The 22,649-nt window shown below is 42.7% G+C and overlaps 1 protein-coding gene across 3 annotated transcripts in view; it reads right to left on the reverse strand.

Annotated features, from left to right (window-relative positions):
- GPD2 (glycerol-3-phosphate dehydrogenase 2) overlaps nucleotides 1–22,649 on the reverse strand; it is a 271,268-nt gene that overhangs the window by 88,250 nt on the left and 160,369 nt on the right. For all 3 annotated transcript variants that reach the window (XM_030208750.1, XM_030208749.1, XM_030208748.1), the window contains exons 7-8: nucleotides 11,836–12,000; nucleotides 168–312 (exon numbers count right to left, since the gene is read on the reverse strand). In XM_030208750.1, coding sequence (XP_030064610.1) covers nucleotides 168–312; nucleotides 11,836–12,000 — 310 coding nt within the window. The remainder of the gene's footprint in view (nucleotides 1–167; nucleotides 313–11,835; nucleotides 12,001–22,649) is intronic.

A 22,649-nucleotide genomic window follows, 5' to 3' on the forward strand; every position in this document is an offset into this window, starting at 1 on the left:
CATTAATGTAGATATACAAAAATCGGCCATGTTACCCCCGAATTAAAAGGTGGCCTCAGCGCATTTAACAGTGCAGGCCACTTTTAGTGCAGCTTTGTAAAGGGGCCCCTTAGTTATTTGCAATTAGATTTTTTTTTAAACAATTGACTTGGTTTTACTATTGTTACCTATAATAACCAGGCATCACAATATGCACCCCTGCGCTTGGCTGACAGATATTTTCGACCTCCTGGTTATCCATTCTGCGCACAGAGTCTGTGGAAGGTCCAGTAGCATTGATGACACATTTTGCTTTGACATCAAACTCCTGTTCTGTGAAATAAGACCACATAAATCAAATAATCTTCCATTTGTTTTTCTACTCGCTGAAGGATTTAATTATTAATTTATCCATGAATTTATGCAATTGTGAAGTAGATAAAGCCACTCAGAAGGATGTAAATGGTTGATGCCATAAAAGAATAAAGAACTAATTTATTTTATCAATACTAAAATGTAAGATATATTTATCAGAAATAACACATTCATCATTTTTAAAAGCATTTTTACCCATTTGTTTGTCATCTCTTATAGACAGCAATCCATGAAAAAAATGAAGATAAAACCAGCTTTTCTAACCTTTAAACATTGATGTAGGTAAGCAGTAGTATTTGCCATATATTTGATAATGCCAGCTTTGTTGTTCAAAAAGCTTTGGATACAAAAATGTAATCGACACTGCTCAGTGCCCGATTAGAATACATGCCTGTCAGTTTACCTGACAGAATATCTGAAGTCAAAGAGAACCGGTATTTGTGTGTTATGATGCTGCACTTTGAAATTCAAATAAATTTTCTTTAAACACTATCTACTCCCATATTATTTAAAACCAGAGCTTAACTGTTATTATTCTACATAAAAATAAATATTGTGGGGGAAATTTTAAAAGGTTCACACAGGGTAAAGGCTTATTAAGGGTAGAGTTATGCATATAACCTATTTTTAAAGAAAGATAGTGTATATAAAAAAGACCAGGGCTTTTTTTGTGCCGGTATACACCGGTACGGCGTACCGGCACCTTTTTTCTCCCGGCGAGTCCTGCACCCTCTCTCTCACTCGGTCACTCCCCTACTTACTGTTTTTCTAGGACTCGGTAGCGCAAACGGTGCAGGCAGCGATTAAGAGAGGCTGGCAGCGTCGGAGCTTCCCTCTACGTGTCCCGCCTACTTTGTTTCAACTTCCTGTTTCTGCATAGGCCAGCCTCTCTCCATCGCTGCCTGCACCGTTCACGCTGCTGAGTCCGACACTGGCAGCCTTTCTTTATTGCTTCGTAGCAGGTAGGCAGGCAGTGGAGAAGGAGGACGGGCTGGGGAAAGAAGAATCGATAAAAGAGGAGGGCAGGAGAGAGAGGAGAATCGCTGGACATGGATGGGAGGGGAGGGCAGGGAAGAGAGATTCACTGGACATGGATGGAAGGGGAGAGCAGGGAAGAGAGATTCACTGGACATGGACGGAAGGGGAGAGCAGGGGAGAGGAGAATCACTGGACATGGATGAGAGGGGAGGGAAGGGGATAGAGGAGAATCGCTGGACATGGATGGCAGGGGATAACAGGGGACAGAGGAGAATCGCTGGACATGGGAGGGGAGGGCAGGGGAGAGAGGAGATATGCTGGACATGGATGGAGGGAAGGGAAGACAGGAAGGAGATGCACATGGATGGGAGGAGAGGGCAGGGAAGAGAGGAGAAATGCTGGAAATGGATGGAGAGGAGAGCAGGACACATGGATGGATGGAGGGGTTTGGGGGGAGACAGGAGAAATGCTGGACTTGGATGGAGGAGAGGGGAGAGAGAATTATTGCTTTATATGAATACAGGGGAGGGAAGAGAGGAGAAATGCTGGACATGGATGGAGGGGAGGGAAGACAGGAAGGAGATGCACATGGAGGGGAGGGGAGAGAGGAGAAATGCTGGAAATGGATGGTGAGGAGAGCAGGAGATAGAGGAGAATTGCTGGACTTGGATGGAAGAGAGGGGAGAGAGAATTATTGTTTTATATGGATAAAGGGGACGGAAGAGAGAGGAGAAATGCTGGACATGGATGGAGTGGAGGAAAGAAAAAAAGAAGAAGATGCACATGGATGGAGATGAGGGAAAGGGAAGAGAAGAGAAAAGCTGCACATGGATGGAGAAAATAGGCAAAAGCTGGATCCACGTTATACCTCCTCCAATCAATTCCACGGAGGAGGACCCAGCTTTTACTTATGGATGCAGGGCAAGAAATGAAGAAGAAAGGAGGAAAGTAAAGAAATAAACGGAAAGGAAGACCTAGAAACGGAGTTAAGAGAACAGATAGAGAGCAGCAGAATCAGAGACTGAGACCAATATGGATAGAAAAACAAAGTCACCAGACAACAAAGGTAGAAAAAATCATTTTATTTTCATTTTAGTGTTTGGAATATGTCCAATTTGAGAATTTACATCTGCTGTCTTATTTTGCACTGGGTATACTGGAGCTGTAACAGCTTACAGAAATTATTTATAATGAAAAAAAAAATCACAAGTTATTTTTTTTCTCCTATACTACTATAATATTTCCAATGATGTCTGTTTATATGCGCCATGGCTGGTATAAGGGGTGTGGCTAATGTGGGTGTGGCTATCATAGGGGCAGAGCCATATGTGGTGACCCCCACCCATAATGAGTACCGGCACCTTTTTTTCTACAAAAAAAGCACTGGTTTTCTGTATTATCCGACAACGGCTCAATACCTTTTATGTTGAATAATCAAGACTGTACTGTACTTCTTTGTTCTATCAGAAGCCAATGAAGCCATGAAAAACCTAAGACAATTCTTGCTGCAGTGTTTTGAGCTAATTTGTAAAGCTTTAAACAGATTTGTATTCAAGTCCTACCAATAAACTATTGCAGTAGTCAAATCATTATCGTATTCTCCATTGAGAATACTGACCATTTAATACTACTCTCTGTTTTCTATCTTTTAACCATTTCTTAAGCTGTAAGAGGACATTGCCTCCTATCTCATGACTTTCTAATTTCCTCAAGGGTCATTCATAAGGTATTTTGTCAAATGCCTTCTAAAAATCCTGATATACAGTATCACCTGGCTCATTTTTATCCATGTTTTATTCACCCCTTGAAAGAAATGTAACAGATTGGTGAGGCAAGATTTCCCTTAACTAAATTCATGCTGGCTTTCTCCTATTAATCCATGCCCATGTACATGCTCAGTAATTTTGTTCTTTATAAAAGTCTCTACCATTTTGTTTGGCACAGACATCAGGTCATGGGGGGCATGCGATGAAGCTACAAAGTAGTAAATTTAAAACTAATCAGAGAAAAATTTTCTTCACTCAACGTGTAATTCAACTCTGGAATTCATTGCCAGAAAATGTGGTAAAGGCGGTTAGCTTAGCAGAGTTTTAAAAAGGTTTGGACATCTTTCTAAAGGAAAAGTCCATAGACCATTATTAAATTGGACTTGGGGAAAATATTGCTGGGATAAGCAGCATAAAATATTTTGTACTTTTTTTTTTTTTTGGGGGGGGGGGGGGGGGGTATCTTGCCAGGTATTTGTGACCTGGATTGGCCACTGTTGGAAACAGGATGCTGGGCTTGATAGACCTTTGGTCTGTCCCAGTATGGCAGTACTTATGTACTTATGAAAGGGGCAGAGAGAGGGGGGGACAGATGCAGGATGGAAAGGAAAGAGTGAAGAGCAGATAAAGAAAGCAGAAACCAGAGACAACAAACTGGTAGATAAAAATTTATTTTTCTTTTTTGCGTTAGGATAAAGTAGTAGTGTTGTGTTAATAAATGTTTATAAATAGAAAATGGATTGGACTAATTTTAAAACATTTTGACTAACTTTCAGTCAGAGACCAAAACCCCCATCCTCATATCAAGACCAGATACTGTAACAGCAGTATACTGTATCGACCTGAGGAAAGAGGTTTTGGTCTCTGAAAGCTAACGCGGGGGTTTACTAAGACATGCTAGTGGCAGTGCCGCCACAGCCCATTCATTTTGCATGGGCTGTGGCGGCATTAACGCACCGCCAGCCGCTACAGCGGATTAGTAAACAGACCCCTAAATATATTAGTCCAATAAAATTGTATCTTATTTTCCATATTTCTTTTATTTCTAGTTAATTTGTAAAGTGGTGATTGGTATTTGCTAGTTTTTTCAAATGTATATCTGTTATATTTATATTTTGCATAGTACTAGGGGACATGTATACATCATCACTATCACTGTTTCTGCTTCTGTGGTGTTACATACGCCTGGCTTCTAGGGGCTTCAGTTTAAATTTTCTCTACATATTTCTATTTTTAGTTTGTGCTTACTTTTATTCAACACTGAGTTAGACTGTGTCTATGAAAAAGAAATGGTTTTCTGTTGGCACTGAATATTCAGGATTGGCGATCTGCACTATTCTGGCTGGTTTAGTTCTACAATAGATGTATTGATGTTCGACTGCTCACTGCAATGTTTACGATCCTGCTTTTTCCAAGGTACACCCTTGTTGTGTGACTTGTATAAGTTACTAGTGCTTATGGTAGAATTGCTTTGTAGGTCATAGGTGACATTTGTTGTATTTTGTATTAATCTACAGCAGGTCTAGTACTAGATTTTGGATTTCATATGGGATGGGGTGTTAAAAATGATCAGCCCAGGTGTCAAGAACGCTAGGTATACAACTATTGGGTATCTGTTGATGACTTAAAAATATCTTTAACTGAGCAATATCAACTGCAAGCAACTCAAGTAACTAACAGAAGCTTCTGCAGCCAATATGACTCAACTGAAAGAACAAGAAAGAAAAGTACAAGATCTGGAATTCAGACCATCTCAATTGGAATCTGCTGATGCAGCTATAATGAAAGAAAACATATTAATAGAAAACTGGATGCCTTAAAAAATATAACTAGATCAATAAATTTGAGATTTATTCATTTCCCAACGATACAGAGTGAAGTGAAATCTTGAAGTCTCCTAAAGTTTTGAACGTATATTATGTTCCATCGGTTCAGACCAGGACTGCAGTTTCATTGGAAGTTGAAGAAAATGTGAATATTTCTGGAGGTCATTCCGATAGAAAGGTGGATGTTTCTGCCAATGAAATTAGGTTCTATACAGTATGGAACATTGGTAGCTACGTTTGTTAAAAAGACTGATTGAGATAAGATTTTGAAAAAATTCTTTAAGTATAAACAAGTTCTTTTCCGCAGTACTAAGCTCTGCGTTTTCCCGGATGTGGCATCAACAGTTTCTGTTACTTCCACCTGGGATACAGCAGATCGGGGCTTATTATTACTTGAAATTTCCATGTAAAATTGTAATATTGTGTAACAATACCAAATATATCTTTTATGAACCATCACAAATTTCTTCTTTCTGTATTGGGAAACGTTCCATGTCTCCCTCCGTAGAGGTTGGTGATCAGACTACCACTGCTGCCGCCGCCGCCCCCCCCCCCCCCCCCAACACACACACTTAATTCTAATAGATTGAATTGTTAGGGATTTCATTCTGTACACTTGTTGTCTCTCTTTTTTTTTTCCTCCTGATATTATGCATCTACGCCTCTTCCCCATTTTTATATAGACTTTAATAAAGAGTGCAATTTTGAAATAATGACCATTTGCTTCTTATATCCTTTTGTATTTATCCAAGTTCTCTTTGGAAATGCTGTAAACTGGCCAGCTGTTACTTAAATCAATATGGCTTATTACAAACTCTCCCTGGATAAGTAAGGCCTCAAATTCCACACCCCTTATAAACGAAAAAAATGACAAACCTGACCAATGAATCAATACGTCACTGCATAGTTAAACTTAGAATCCATGATTACACCCAATACTCTTACCTCAATCTACATAGGAATAACCACACCTGCCACCGACAACACTGGAAAAATGCAATAGAGTGTTCCTAGCTATGTCTTTTCTATAAAGTGTGGTATGAATGTATATATCTTTAACACAAAGCTGAACGTCCAAAAATTGAATACTAAATCTGTCAAACTGAATAGTAAACTGAAATATCAATGTTACTGAATCGATCCAAACTTGAAACTGTTGTAATACATCATGACCTCCCTCCCAGATGAAAAAACTATCATCCAGATAATGTCTCCATAATTTAATATGCTGGAACCAAATGGAGGGATAAATATAATTGTCTTCAAACTCAGCCATTACCAAATTGGCCACAGAGGGGGCTAAAGAGGCTCCCATTGGTACTACTTGATGTTGTCCAAACAAAAAAAAATCGCCCTTGAAAAAAGAAGCAATTCTTTGTTATTACTAATGTGGCCAATTTCATAAGAAGTAATGTGGAAATACATCGATTATCATCACGACTCTCAAAGTTTTTTGTATCACCTTCAAAGCCATTTGTTGAGGAACATGCTTTATATAGGGATACTACGTCCATGGTAACCAATAATGAATTAGATGTCAATTAAATGTCAGAAATTGTATTCAAGAAAATGAGTAGTATCCTGGAGATAAGATTTAATTAGCTTCACTTTAGGTTACAAAAAATAATCTAAACAATTTGCTCAGTGGCTCCAACACTGTATGTGGATGACCTGGTGATGTGATCAAATTTTAATAAATTTTAAGGACGAAATAAATCTGCAGAACATGCGGGATATTATTGCATAAAAATCCCATTGGCCACATTAGTAATAAAGAATTATTTCTCTTTTCAAGGACAATTTTTTGAACATCAAGGAGTAGAAATGGGCATAATTTTACCTTCCTTAGCCTCTGCTGCAGATGAATCCAGAAACTGGTGGGGTGTACCAAAGCACTCCCTAAATAGGGTAGGAAGCCGCTGCTCCAAAATGAGCATTCGTCCACACAGTCATATCCACTCTGTAATGCTTCAAAAATGTATGCCGAGAAGCCCAAAAAGCCACCCGGCAAATCTCCTCCAATGGGAAAACACGTTTCCGTTCACAAGGTACACTGCGCTCATGTGGAATAAGCTTGTAAGGCCTTCAGTGGAGCCCTACCATCCAAGATGTACGCCAAAGCAATCGCTTCTTTAAGCCAGTGAGCAATAGTCGCTTTCGATGTTGCATTGCTCCATTGAGCCTCCGCAAGGAGCGCAAAGAGATGATCCAAATGCTGAAACTCATTCAACATCTGAAAATATTGAAGGAGAACTCGCTGAACATCGTACAGGCGAAGCTTTGCAAACCACTAAATAACCCTCCTTCCGAAACAAAGGGAGAAAGAGAGGCTGATTGAGATGAAATACCAAAAAGACATTCGGTAGAAAGGACGGTACTGTGTGTACAGTCACGCCCGCCTCAAAAAACTGCAGAAAAGGATCCTGACACAACAACACCTGAATCTCCGAAACACGACACTATAGCCACTAAAAACACCACTTTCAGGGTAAGATCTTTATCAGAAGCCCTTTGCAAAGGCTCGAAAGGCACCTTCTGCACAGCTTGAAGAACCAGATTCAGGTGCCAAGCCGGGCACGGCCGGCAAAGCGAAAGACAAAGGTGAAGAACCCCTGCAAAAAAACGCACCACATCCGGATGAGCCACCAGGGAAGAGCTGGACACGTGCCCCCTGTAACAGGCGAGGGAAGCCACATGAATCCAGAGAGAATTATAGGTCAACCCCTTTTGCAGCCCATCTTGCAGGAAGCCTAATATCTGGGAGATCGACGCCTTAAAAGGTGAACATATGCAAACCACCACCACTCCGCAATGGCCTGCCACATTCGAGCATACGCCATCGTGGTAGACCGCTTCCTAGCCTGAAGCAATGTAGCTATCACCGCATCCAAATATCCCTTCTTCCTCAATCTCGACCTCTCAAGAGCTAGGCCATAAGACCAAAGCGGGAGATATCCTCCATCCAAACTGGACCCTGGTGCAGGAGGTCCGGCCACACTGGAAGCTGCAAAGTCTTGCCCATCAGCAGACAGACCAAGTTCGCATAGCAAGGATGTCGCCCAATCCTGTGGAGAACTTACCCTATCAAGGGCCACGGAGAGAAGATGCAGAGCAGCGCCATCGGCCACAAAGCTGCAGCAGAAGATCTATTGCTGTGGACCCGAGCTGTTTTCTTCTGCTGAAGAATTTGTCCACCTTGGCATTCTCCCAGGTAGCCATCAGGTCAATCTCTGGTGTTCCCCACTGCTGGAATATCTGAAGAAGCATCTTCATTGACAACTTCCATTCCGCTGAATCCAGGAGATGTCGACTGACGAAGTCCGCCTGTACATTTTATGACCCGCAATGTGTGCCACTGACAGGCATTGCATGTAGTTCACCGCCCACTCCAGAAGATGGCACGCCTCAGTGGCCAGAGTCAAACTCTGAGTGTTGCCTTGCCAATTGATATAGGCTACCGCTATCGTGTTGCCTGACAGCACTTGACCCGTGGCGCCCTCCAGTACATCCTGAAAAGCCTGCAATGTATTCACTACTACCCTCAGTTCTAGCCAATTGACGGCCCTCGCCGCTTCTGACAGTCCAATGCCCCTGCGCATACTGGTGGAGACAATGAATTTCCCAACCTGAAAGGCTGGAATCCGTAACTATCACAACCCACTGCGGAGAGGCCAACAGCATCCCCCGTTGCAAGTTGGAGTCACGGAGCCACCAGTCCATGCTGCACCTCGCCCGGGGCAACCAAGGAAGCAGATGCAGACACTTCTGGGACACCAGCAACCACCTGCTCAGCATGGAGTGCTGCAGAGGACGCATGTGAGTCCTCACCTACAGCATGGTCGCCATAGAGCTCATCACCTAAACATAGTCCCAGGCTCAGGGGCTGGTCAAATGCAACAGACTGCACACTTTTCTGGCTGCACCGCTGCAATGACAGACCTCAAGGTTTCCATGCAGAAATGCCGGATGCAGTGGCGTCGCGAGGGCAGCTGACACTCGGGGCGGGTCGCCGCTGCGCACCCCCCCCCCCGGGTATAGCACGACGCACCCTCCCCCCTCCGCGAGAAGATACCTGGAAGGCGGTGAGGGGCAGGCGGGAGAGCCAATCCGCCAAGTGCACGCCGCTGGGGGGTGTTGGCGCCTCGCTGGTTCCTTGCTCTCTCTGCCCCGGAACAGGAAGTAACCTGTTCCGGGGCAGAGAGAGCAAGGAACCAGCGACACGTCGACACCCCCCAATGGCGTGCACCCGGGGCGGACAGCCCCACTGCCCCCCTTCCTACGCCACTGGCCGGATGTTCAAGAACTGGTTCACCTTCCTGAGATCAAGCTCGGGATGGAAGGAGCCCCTTTTCCTGGACAATATGAAATAACTGGAAAACCGATCCATGCGAGCCTCTAGAAGGGGCACCAGAATGACCGCCCTCAGAGCCAGCAGAAACTGCAACGTAGCCTCTATTGCCACTTGTTTGGATGCTGTGGTGCACCAAGACTCCAAAAAAGAATCAGGAAAAGGAAAACAGAATTCCAGCCTGTAACTTTCTCTGATAATATCCAGGACTGGTCTGAGGTAATTTTGGCCCACTCTTGATAGGAGAGTTGGCCAACCCCCATATCTGATGCACCAAAGTGTAGACTGGTGCCCCATCATTGGGAGGAGTATCCAGCAGCCCCCTGCTGAGCAGCTGCGCCCAAGGCCCTCTTATCATTCCAAAATGAAGAGCATTGCTGGAACACTGTAGATGCTCAACCCAGACAGTACCAACACACTTCCCGAAACCAAGGCCGCCACATTCCCGCCTGAGAAGTGGACTTCGGCTTATCCTCCGGCTTATCCTCCAAATTCTCCACAAACAGCAGTTTACTCAGAAAAGGCAATTTAGTGAGATGCTGTTTGGATGCCATATCTGCTGCCCAATGACGGAGCCACAACAAATGGCGGGATGTAACTGCCAATGCCATCTGTTTGGCTAAGGCATGCACCAAATCATACAGGGCATCTGTTAACTAGGCTAGCCCCACTTCCATACAGGGTGTAGAGGCTGCCACAGAGGAGGCTGAATCCTGCTCCTGCTGAAGCCAGCTAAGGCATGCTCTGGTCACGTAAGAACTACAAATCGAGGCCTGCAGAGCAAGGGCAGACACCTCACAGGAATGCTTCAAAGAGGGCTCCAGACGCCTATCCTGCATGTCATTCAACACCACAACACCCTCCCACTGGGAGAGTGGCCTTCTTGGTGACTGCCATCACGAGGGCATCCATATTAAGGAGAGAAAACTTGTCAGTCTGGTCTACACCCACTGGATAAATCCATGCCATGGTCTAAGCCACTTTGAGGCCTCCATCAGGATCTGACCATTGAGCTGAAATCAGCTCCTGGATGGCCTCATAAACCGGGAACACCTTAAACAGCCTCCGTGTGCTTGCCATGTTCAGATTCAGAATTCGAAATGTTTAACGCCTCCAAGGCACTAGAAATGAGAGGCAGCAGCTCTTCTTTGTGAATGATGCAGACAGCTGTGGGGTTATCCGGTTCTTTCTGGAGAAGCTCCCCCTCCTCCACCTCATCCAGCCTAGAAGGCTGCAATGACCCCTCAGAAAGGGCTGTAAGTGAAGGGGCAGGAGACATGGGCCTCAACGACCCCATCTCAGACATGGAAGCCATCTGTCTCTGCTCCTGTGTGAGATCTTCTGCCAAGGGCCGGGAAAGCTGCTCCAAGTCTCCAAAGGACCCCTCCCCCCAAGGCCACGAGCACCGGAGCCGGTTGAGAACGAGGGACAGCATGCATGAGCAAACAGGTCTGGTGCAAAAGAAGCACAAAATCGGGAGAGAAAAACTCTCCCGAGATTCCAGACCCCACAGTCACACCCAGAAAAAATCCAGAAGATGAGGGAACCCCCCCACCCCACCAAAACACAGTCAGCACCAACCTTGGAGGGCAAAGCTGCACGCATGGACTCTGAAGGCGCCAGCTGCAAAGAGTCAGGGACTGCGTCGGCGGGAATAGCCAAGATGGTGCACACACCAGACACTTCTGCATGGGAAACCGCAACAACGGGAAAGAGAGAAGATCTGTCCCCCCTCCAGAGCCTGAAACAACTAGCACTCACCACGGGCGATATCATGCAGTGCTCCTGCAGCAGTGGAGTCTCCCGGTAGGAAGCCTGCAGCCAATCAGGCTCCCCAACAGAAAGCTGATTCTCAGGTACAATGCAGTTTTCCCTTTTTTTTTTTTTTTTTTATTTTAAACCGGCTGAAACGCTGCTGTATGCAAACCCTTTTTTTTTTTTTGTTTTGTGAGGCAGGAACAGCTCAGCACAGAAGCAGTCAGGAAACTGGGAGAAGGGGAATCTGGGGGGAAGGGGAATCTGGGGGGAGGGGGACAGGGATCCAGATCACCAAGTATGCCCCCAAAGATTTCACCCTTAGCCAAACACCCCCTGACCCAACTGGCTAGGCCTAGCTCAGGAGCACCCCAAAAAACACAGAATTCAGGAACTGGTGAGAAGCTGTCCAGCACCTGCTGGAGAAAAAGTTATACTAACTGATGGAGGGGATGGCCGTCTGGTATCAATGCCTTCAGTTCAGTTGTCTCTATCTCCACCCGTTGGTAGACAGATACTACCCACCAGTTTCAGGATTCATCTGTTGTAGAGGCTAGGGCATGTACACATATAAATGCTAACCCTTATCTAACCTCACCCCTGCAAATCCTTCTGCTCAGTCTGGCTAAACTTGTGTATATACAAGGTGCATACACATACATGTATGCACACATCAGAAAAGCAATTTTATAAAAGCCTATTTGTCATGAAAACACAGGTTTACCTTGAAAATGCTTTTCAAAATTACTTTCTGGGTGAAATAAATGAGTTGCTGTAGCAAACATCCCAAGGAATACAGTCCACATACCTGTTAGAACATCCTTACACCGTGCACCACAAACATGCACCTTTCCACTCTCTGGATCTGTCTTCTTCAGCAAATGTAGCACTTCAGTGTAATTGGCAGTGGCAGCACCATACCTGGCAGCAGTGAGGGCGATGGCAAGGTTCATTCGTGCATCATTGTGTTGTCCTGCAGCAGAAGACAGAATCAAGGAAGCACGAGTCACCTCAAGCCACTGATTTCTGGTACAGGAAGTGTGTCAGAACTGATTTGTCACTTCTATCCCTACCATACTAAATGTGCGTGATGCTTGGTCAGATCTAATAAGAACTATTTACAGATATACTGTCCCTTCTGGATCAGAGCAGAATCTTGCTCTATATGAATAGTGGCAAAGGACTGTATCATGTATAAGACCCAGGCTTCAAATTCTAACAAATAGTTTGAAATTAGGAGGTATAGATAGCATTTTAAAAGAGTAATCAAAAATATACTTATTTAGACTTCAATTGCTACAATAAAACAATCTAAAATATTTATAATATATTTTAGAGTATTCATTAATAATTCTTTATATATGAAAAGACAACACTAAAATTATTTTCCAAGGTTATCGAGCTATTCTTAAAAACTCATTCAGTAAATTTTGCATTGGAAAGCATGCATTTTAACCTTCTAAAGATAACAACAAAATTAATCACTACATTGGATTTGTTTTACTATAAATTCCAGCAACGGAAAACCAAGAGAAAAGATAGTCACTTGCTTTAGGAGCAATTTTATAATGCCCTTTTCATGAATAAAGCATGTTTTACATATGGAAACTGAAACTTATAAAATTGCACAGCTCAGTTTGAGTATACATGTTGACATGATAGCATGTACTTATGAACACACTACACGTTTGTGTTCCCAAAGGCATAATTTGGGAACAGCAGTGACCATATCTTCCTCTAAGGACTGGGCTGAAATGTACAATATTTTTTCTTTGTTTGCAAAACTTTTCAGTGATATTACCCTGTGAGCACTACTTACTATGTTGCAATATGGCAATCCGTTAGAAAAGTTAAGTTCAAAACGCTGTCAGGAAGGCAATGATGCAAATGGAAGAAAAGACAGCCAATACTGTAAAATTGGGGACAAGGCAATTTTAGATATGTAAGTGATAGGAGGACGTGCCAAAATGGCATTATAAGGCTCAAGTGTGAAGGGGAGGAATACGTAGAAGCTGAAAAGGATAACGCTGAAGTGCTTAACAATTATTTCTGTTTTATGTTCACAGATGAAAGGCCAGGGGTAGGACTGAAGACAAATGCTAATGAGGATGGATGTATGGAAGTAAGGAGGAGGCTGGGAATTACAGACCTGTTAGACTGACCTCAGTGGTGAGTAATGGAAATGCTTCTAAAGCAGAGGATTACGGGGTTTCTAGAACTGAATGGACTGCAGGTCCCGAGGCAGAATGGTTTCACTAGAGGCAGGTCTTGTCAGACAAATCTGATTGATTTCTTTGACTGGGTGACCAAACAGTTGGACGTGGGAGGGGAGCTAAATGTGGTGTACTTGGATTTTAGCAAAGCCTTTGACACAGTTCTGCACAGGCAACTGATAAACTGAGTGCCCTCAGTGTGGGCCCTAAAATGACTGACTGGGTTAATAACTGGTTAAATGGAAGGACACAGAGGGTAGTGGTAAATGGAGTATACACCAATGAAAAGGATGTTATCAGTGGTGTACTGCAAAGATCAGTCCTTGGGTGAGCTCTTTTTAACATCTTTGTGAGTGATATTGTGGATGGACTGTCTGGTAAGGTTTGTCTCTTTGTGGATGGCATCAAACTCTGAAATAGGATGGATACCCTGCAGAGGTTGGATAGAATGAGGAAAGATCTAGCATTTACGATTTAATGCAAAAAATGTAGGGTCATGCACTTGGGTTACAAAATTCATAGGAATGGTATAGTATAGGGGGTGGACTACTTTTGTATATGAAAGAAAAGCGGGACTTGGGGGTGATCGTATCTGATGACCTTAAGAAAGACAAACAAGTGGAAAAGGTGATAGTCAAAGCCAGAAGTATGCTTGGATGCATAGAGTAATGGCCAGCAGGAAAAAAAAAAAGAGGTATAAGTCTGTGGTGAGGCTCCATTTAGACTATTGTGTGCAATTCTGGAGACCACACCTACAAAAAGATATAAATAGGATGGAGTCAGTCCAGAGGGTGGCCACAAAATTGGTCAGTGGTCTCTGTGAAAGCATATGAGGACAGACTTATAGACCTCAATATGTATACTCTGGAAGAAAGGCGGGAGAGAGGGGATATGATTAGAGGCATTTAAATACCTTCATGGCTTTAATGTAAAGGAGGTGAGCCTTTTTCAAATGAAGGAAAACTCTGGAATGAGAGGGCAAAGGATGAAGTTAAGATGTTATAGGCTCAAGAGTAATCTAAGGAAGTACTTTTTTAACAAAAAGGGTGGTGGCGACATGGAATGACATCCCAGTGGAGGTAGTGGAGACAAGGATTATGTCTGAATTTAAGAAAGCAAGGGATCTCTTAAAGAAAGAGGGAGATAGTGGTTGGTGAGGGGATGGCCAGTCTAGATGAACCATTTGGCCCTTATCTGCAATCATGTTTCTTTGAAAATGAATCTATTGAAATGGCATGTTTATTTAAACCAGCGGTTTTCAACTGGTGTGATGTGTCATGAGGCCAGCTGGCACAAACAGTAGTGGTAGGAAGGGGAGAGCAGCGGGCAGCAGGAAATAGACTGGCACAGTAGATGCATGAACACGAACCTTGATGCCACACTCCTTCCCAGGCAGTGCAGATAGCAAACCATGCTTAGAAGGCTTTCACTTCAACTGGGCAGAGACACTGGAAGTGAAAGCCTGTCAAGTGCAGTTTGCTTCCTGCACAGACTAGGAAGGAAAACAGTATAGGGTTTCATGTAGCTGTCTCCTGCTACCCCTCTTTTTTTTTGGGGGGGGGGGGGGGAGGAGAGGAGACATGAAGCTGTTAGACTACAGGGGTGTGAGGATACAGGGAGCTGGTGGACCATAAGTGTAAATTAAAGAGAGAGGACATGGAGATGCTGGACTACGGGGATGAGGGGGAGGATAGGGAACACGGAGATGCTGGACTGTAGGGTGAGAGGGAGGAGTGGGGACACAGAGATGCTGGACTGTAGGATGAGAGGGAAGAGTGGGGACACAGAGATGCTGGACCATAAAGGTGAAGGAGAAGGGAGAGAGGAAAGAAAAAATGGTAGACCATAAGGGATGGAGGGGAGAGAGAGACTGGGGATGGGGTTATGCTGGACCACAGGGGTGGAGGGAATAGGATGATGCTAGACCATAAGAGTAGAGAGAGACTGGGGTGACAGGGAGATGCTGACCTACAAAGTGTGGGTGGAGAATAAGAGAAAGGGGAGATGCTGGACTATAAGAGTGTAGGGAAGAAGTTGGAGGGGAGAGACCATGGGAGTTGTTAAGGAGATATGAGAGAGAAAAATGCTGAGTACATAGAGTAGAAGTGTAGCAATAGGGAGTGGGTAAAAGACATAAGAGGCGGCTAGGGAAGGAACGGGAGAGCTACGGTGTGAGGGGAAGAGCTGGAAAGTTAATAGATAGGTGGAACTGTAGATGGAGGACTAAAGTGTGAGAGAGTGGAATTTGAGTGAAAGCAGAAAAGAAAGAGGAAATATGTCAGAAACAGATGTTGTGAGGGAATGAAAGCCAGGAGGAAACTGGAAAAAGGACAAATGGACAGCACCCACTGGAAAGAGAGCAGAAGACAAGAAAGCAGAAAAGAGAAATTGGAATCAAAATATTTGGAAAAATAAAATGACCAGGCAGCAAAGGAAAAAAAAATGTTTTATTTTGTTCAGTACAAGAGGAAATGCATTTCTGTTTTTATTTTTCCCATGTTGTAGTACAAGACTAGTTTGACTTCTTGGGATTCTCAGTTCAATTTTTGCCTTCATATTTCTATTTCTAATTTGTGATCCCTTGTTGTGTATTTGGTAAGGGTCTGTGTTTTGCATGTGGCCAAGGTATGGGTAGTCTGATTGCATGTAGTTTTTATGTAGAACTTTGTAGCAGTCCCACTTGTTCTGTTTTAACAGTAGTAGGTGTTTGTGTTCTAGGGCTCAGTATAATATTTGTAGTGCTGCCTATTCATAGGTAGTGTTTGTGTTGCTTGAATCATAGGAATTAGTTCTACTGTTGTATGCTAGGTTTACTACATGTATGTTGATTTAGGAATTTTTCAAGTTTTGCATTTAACAATGTGCTTGGTAGTTACTATTAATCAGATAACATGAGAATCAGAATATTTATTGGTGTTTTTTTTATATAGATAACTTTCATGAAGAAATGTGCTAATTCTGATCTGCACCTATTATGGGTGTGTGTGTGTGGGTTACATTTAACTCAAGAATTGCTATGCTGTGTCAGATCAAAGATCCATGAGGGTCACGTAAGCAGCGTGTTACATAAAGGAGCATTGTCTACCAGATGTGTCCCGACTAGAAAACAAAAGTTAAAAACCACCAATTTAAACTATCCAGGCATCACAAGAGTGTAAAATAAAAATATTTCCATTATCAGATGTCATGTACTACTTCAACAAACAATCAGGAATACAATCTGCACAGAGTTTTATATCATCACTGCTGTCTCTCATATTCAGCTCTCAGTGGGTGTAATTTACCAATGCTAAGTGGGACTGGACCACTGTTTGGACAGAGAAAGACTGTAGGTTGCTGAAATAAGACATGAAGACATATCACTTGCACATCCATTCCAAACTCATCAGAACCAGACACAAACAAGCTGAAATATACAGAAAAAACTGGGTACCCATAAGTCAGGGAGCAAAATCGGTCTCTCTTCTATCTCTCTGTTTTCCAACAAATTATAAATACTGTCCAGATTAACACTGCTTCCTGAGTGCAGATGTATTTTAATCCTCATTAAACTGTTAAGGTGTTTAACTTCTAACCCATGTCTTATCTTAGTTTTAATGGCATTCATGAAGCTGAAAACCCTTTCATGATCAGCACTGAAAGCTTGAAAAAGTTCCACAAACATCCGGTAGAATAAACAGTTCAATAAACTATAAAATTAATCAAGTGCAAATTAATTTGCGTATAATAATCTTTGTCACACTTTCAGTTCCATTGCTCTCATACACAGCACCCTTTTCTTTGAAGATAACAGTTTTCTAGTAACAAGGCTCAAAATCCATATACCACTTCTTCACAAACCGTAATAGGGAGAATTAATCACTGCAGTAGGTATTTCATCAAAGCTTCAATTCCTACTAAATTATTTTTTGTTTCAACCTTTTTTATGCAGATAAAATTCTTCACAAACATCATAAGAATATCGAACAGATTAAAACACCAACTTATCTAGAAAGCGAGTCCAAAGATGAAAGTAGCCCTTTAACATTCAATGATGCTAGATCCCTGTATTTGCTCATATATTGACTGCTTCATACTATGACTTCCGCTCTATAATACAGGCTTGCGTTGTTCTCTATTTTGTGAATGTTACTTTTGCCTTTCTTGTTTGAATCACTTCGCTCCCCTAAGCAGACCTGCTATGAGTCCACCCGGAGTTCTGCCTTTTATTTCTTAACCCTCTCCCTCTGGAACAGTTTAACCATAGATATCAGGAAGGAACTCTCTTTGGTCAATTTTAAGAAACAACTGAAAGCCTACTACTTCCAAATGGCTTTTCATCCTACTCTTAGTTAACCAGCTACTTTTGGGATTGCATTCGAGTACCTTTTTTTTTCTCTTTTTCTGTCTATTTCCCCCCTCCCTTTTCCCAAGATTTGTTTTCTACTGTGCCTTGTATGTATGGTTATGTTCTTTACTACCAAAATTGGCATTCTTTTCCTGAAGATTTTATGTTTTTAGACTTTATTGTTACCACTGACCTTTTTTACCTAGTAAAGGCGGTATATCAAGTTGGAAAAAAACATTTTCATTTCCTCTTGCTTTTATTACTTTCTTTACACAATGATCTGTTGCAATTTTTATAGTTCCTTTCATCTTCGTCTACTTGTCTTCCACATCCCTTGTCTCCTCTCTCTTGCCAACTTTTTCTTCAGGTGCATCCCTGTTTTATTAGGAGTACAGGAATAGCCTAATGGTTAGTGCAGTGGCATGAGAACTGGGGAACCATTCCCACTGCAGCTCCTTGTGACCTTAGGCAAGTTACTTAAGGGGAAATGGAAATGGGACTTGATATACCGCCTTTCTGTGGTATTTTGCAACTACATTCAAAGCGGTTTACATATATACAGGTACTTATTTTGTACCTGGGGCAATGGAGGGTTAAGTGACTTGCCCACAGTCACAAGGAGCTGCAGTGGGAATTGAACCCGGTTCCCCAGGATCAGAGTCCGCTGCACTAACCACTAGGCTAATCCTCCATTGCCCCAAGTAGGGGCAGAGAAAGTGTTTGCATATATGTAAACCACATTAGTTGTACCTCAGAAAGGCAGTATATCTAATCCATGACTCTATTTAAAAAGTCAGTATGTTTAAAATTCAATACTTTTGAGTTTTGTGTGTCTGCTCTCTGCTTTAGCTCCTACTCCTACATTAAAATGTACCATGTGATAGTCAATACTGTCCAGTTGGACACCAAGATATTGGACACACTTTCTCCATTGTGAATACTAGATCCAGCATTACCCTCTTCCCTCATGGATTCCATCACCATTTGTCTCAGCAGAACACCTATCAGATTATCAGCATAGATACTAGGACGAAAATACTTACAACTGGCTGATGTCATCCTATGGCGCTCATGCACGGAAAAGATTCAATCTGCTTAGAAAATTTTAGAAACTTTTATCTGACATCATCATGCATGTGCATTACCTCCAGTAGCCTAATGGTTAGTGTAGTGTGCTGAGAATCTAAGGAACTGGGTTTGATTCCTACTGCAGTTCCTTGTGACTCTGGCAAGTCACTTAAACCCTTCATTGCCCCAAGTAAAAAAAAATCCGATTGTGATCCCACCAGCGACAGAGAAAGTACCACATAATAAATGTAAACTGCTTTGGCTGTACAACAGAAAGGTGGTATATCAAATCCATGACCCTTTACCCTTTATATAGGGCCCCCTCAGTTCTTAAGAACTAATGATGGAAGAAAACTCTCCCAAGGGAGATTGGAGGGTATGTAAGGGCTTGCATGATGCTGTCTATAAAGAACATCTGCTACATGTAAGTAACAGTTTTCTCCAAGAACAAACAATATGTAAGTCCTCACAACTGCGACTCCCTAGGTACAATTTACCTTTAACAAAAAAAAAAAAAGGAGAATGCTAATGAGGAGGTACATTGTTTTTTTTGTGGCAATAACACTTACCATCCTTCTTCTTTTTCAATAAAGGTTATCAAGTAATTACAAAAAAAAGGGATCTAGGCAAGTTGGAGCTGGATTCTAAACTTCAAAGAGATTCTGAAGGACAGATTGACCAACCCTAGAGACACATCAGGAACTTTTTCTTAATAAGTAGATGTGGCATGTAAAGACCAAAGTCCATGTTACAGGTCTGCAAATTTCCTCCAATGCACCTCTATTTTGAGTCAGAGGCATGAAGGGCAAGAACAAGTGGGCATCATTCCTGCCCTCAGGACCCCTAGATCACTAGGGATAGTAATGGTAGGCCCATGGAGGGGGCCTATAAGAGTTGGGGATGGGGAGTCTTGTCTGGACTACTTTTTCAATTTGAGGGATTAGGGATGAAGGGGGAATGTTACTGTGAACAGATTTTAAAGGATAGGTTTTAGAGACTTACTGTAGGGTGACACTGGCACTGCTGTGCTTCTCAGTCATTAATTGGCAACTCATATAGCAACCAGTACCAAATTGCACAGTTCCATCACTAAGAAGGTAACTCTCCAAGTAGACACCTAATAGGCACTCAGCATTTTGGAGTCTATTCTATAAATTAAGGCAGGTGCCTACTTTTCTTTATAGCACACTAAGTATAACAGGTCAAAAACACCACCTACTCTGCAGGTATCAACATTTAAACCAGCTATAGAGCTTATGGAAATGTATGCACCTACTGTAGATTAAGAACACATGTAGATTATAGTATTTTATAATCTACACATGTAATTTTGTTCCCCACCCATACTCTATCCAAGTAATGCCCACCCATAAAGTAGGTGCATTTAGGCACAATTTCATAGAATAGACCTTAGCTGGAAAATAGACATTTACAGTGGTGGAAATAAGTATTTGATCCCTTGCTGATTTTGTAAGTTTGCCCACTGACAAAGACATGAGCAGCCCATAATTGAAGGGTAGGTTATTGGTAACAGTGAGAGATAGCACATCACAAATTAAATCCGGAAAATCACATTGTGGAAAGTATATGAATTTATTTGCATTCTGCAGAGGGAAATAAGTATTTAATCCCTCTGGCAAACAAGACCTAATACTTGGTGGCAAAACCCTTGTTGGCAAGCACAGCGGTCAGACGTCTTCTGTAGTTGATGATGAGGTTTGCACACATGTCAGGAGGAATTTTGGTCCACTCCTCTTTGCAGATCATCTCTAAATCATTAAGAGTTCTGGGCTGTCGCTTGGCAACTCGCAGCTTCAGCTCCCTCCATAAGTTTTCAATGGGATTAAGGTCTGGTGACTGGCTAGGCCACTCCATGACCCTAATGTGCTTCTTCCTGAGCCACTCCTTTGTTGCCTTGGCTGTATGTTTTGGGTCATTGTCGTGCTGGAAGACCCAGCCACGACCCATTTTTAAGGCCCTGGCGGAGGGAAGGAGGTTGTCACTCAGAATTGTACGGTACATGGCCCCATCCATTCTCCCATTGATGCGGTGAAGTAGTCCTGTGCCCTTAGCAGAGAAACACCCCCAAAACATAACATTTCCACCTCCATGCTTGACAGTGGGGACGGTGTTCTTTGGGTCATAGGCAGCATTTCTCTTCCTCCAAACACGGCGAGTTGAGTTCATGCCAAAGAGCTCAATTTTTGTCTCATCTGACCACAGCACCTTCTCCCAATCACTCTCGGCATCATCCAGGTGTTCACTGGCAAACTTCAGACGGGCCGTCACATGTGCCTTCCGGAGCAGGGGGACCTTGCGGGCACTGCAGGATTGCAATCCGTTATGTCGTAATGTGTTACCAATGGTTTTCGTGGTGACAGTGGTCCCAGCTGCCTTGAGATCATTGACAAGTTCCCCCCTTGTAGTTGTAGGCTGATTTCTAACCTTCCTCATGATCAAGGATACCCCACGAGGTGAGATTTTGCGTGGAGCCCCAGATCTTTGTCGATTGACAGTCATTTTGTACTTCTTCCATTTTCTTACTATGGCACCAACAGTTGTCTCCTTCTCGCCCAGCGTCTTACTGATGGTTTTGTAGCCCATTCCAGCCTTGTGCAGGTGTATGATCTTGTCCCTGACATCCTTAGACAGCTCCTTGCTCTTGGCCATTTTGTAGAGGTTAGAGTCTGACTGATTCACTGAGTCTGTGGACAGGTGTCTTTCATACAGGTGACCATTGCCGACAGCTGTCTGTCATGCAGGTAACGAGTTGATTTGGAGCATCTACCTGGTCTGTAGGGGCCAGATCTCTTACTGGTTGGTGGGGGATCAAATACTTATTTCCCTCTGCAGAATGCAAATAAATTCATATACTTTCCACAATGTGATTTTCCAGATTTAATTTGTGATGTGCTATCTCTCACTGTTACCAATAACCTACCCTTCAATTATGGGCTGCTCATGTCTTTGTCAGTGGGCAAACTTACAAAATCAGCAAGGGATCAAATACTTATTTCCACCACTGTACATGGGTCCACAGCCATGTGTAAATGACTAGAATGCCAACATTTATGTATGTTCTTGCTACCTAAATCTAAATGGCTCCTTAAGAATGATGCCCTATGTCAATGTACATAGAAACCATTAAGAAAGTTATACAGTTCAGTCACTAGGTTTCAGAGCAGAATTTACAACAACAACAACAAAATAAACATCTGAATCACTAAGGACTTCTACTATGCTATGGTAAGCACTTATGTATAAATTATTTCCAACAATTTATTAGATAAAGCAGTAATGCAAACCTTAAGGATAAATATCAAAGGCCTGACTACAGTAGAAGACCTTCAAATTCTTCCTAACATACAGACAAGAAAGATCATAGATAGCCAACAGTAGTATATATAGGAACAGAAACTTCACCATTCATGGAAGAGAAGTGTGTTTATGAACTATTTACTAAATTGAAAGTGGACAAGATACATCCCAGGATACTAACGGAGCTTAGAAAGGTCCTGGCAGGTTCACTGAAGATTATTTTAATAGTAACATAGTAGATGGCAGTAGATAAAGACCTGCATGGTCCATCCAAGCTGCCCAATAAGACAAACCCACAGCAGAAGGACATGCTTACCCAATTTCAACCTGTCCCCATCATTTTAAGGGCACAAACCGTAGAAGTCTGCACAACAAATCGCCTTGTTCTCCAGCTTCTGAAGTATTTATTTTATTTATTTGCTGCATTTGTATCCCACATTTTCCCACCTATTTGCAGACTCAATGTGGCTTACAATACATCATGAGTAGTGAGAATACATGAGAAAGTAGTCATCGATGTCCCACTCCAGCCCATCCGAATCTGTCCAGCAATGATCAAGTCACAGAAAACAAGTCTGCCCAGCACTGGCTTTGCTTCCCAATTACTGGTGTTGCCAACTAATCAACACTAAATTTGTTTGGCTCCATGCCTTCTATATAGGACAAATATTTGGAGACAGATATGGTTTCATGGGA

This window comes from Microcaecilia unicolor, chromosome 7 (assembly GCF_901765095.1).
Source record: "Microcaecilia unicolor chromosome 7, aMicUni1.1, whole genome shotgun sequence".
NCBI lineage: Eukaryota > Metazoa > Chordata > Amphibia > Gymnophiona > Siphonopidae > Microcaecilia > Microcaecilia unicolor.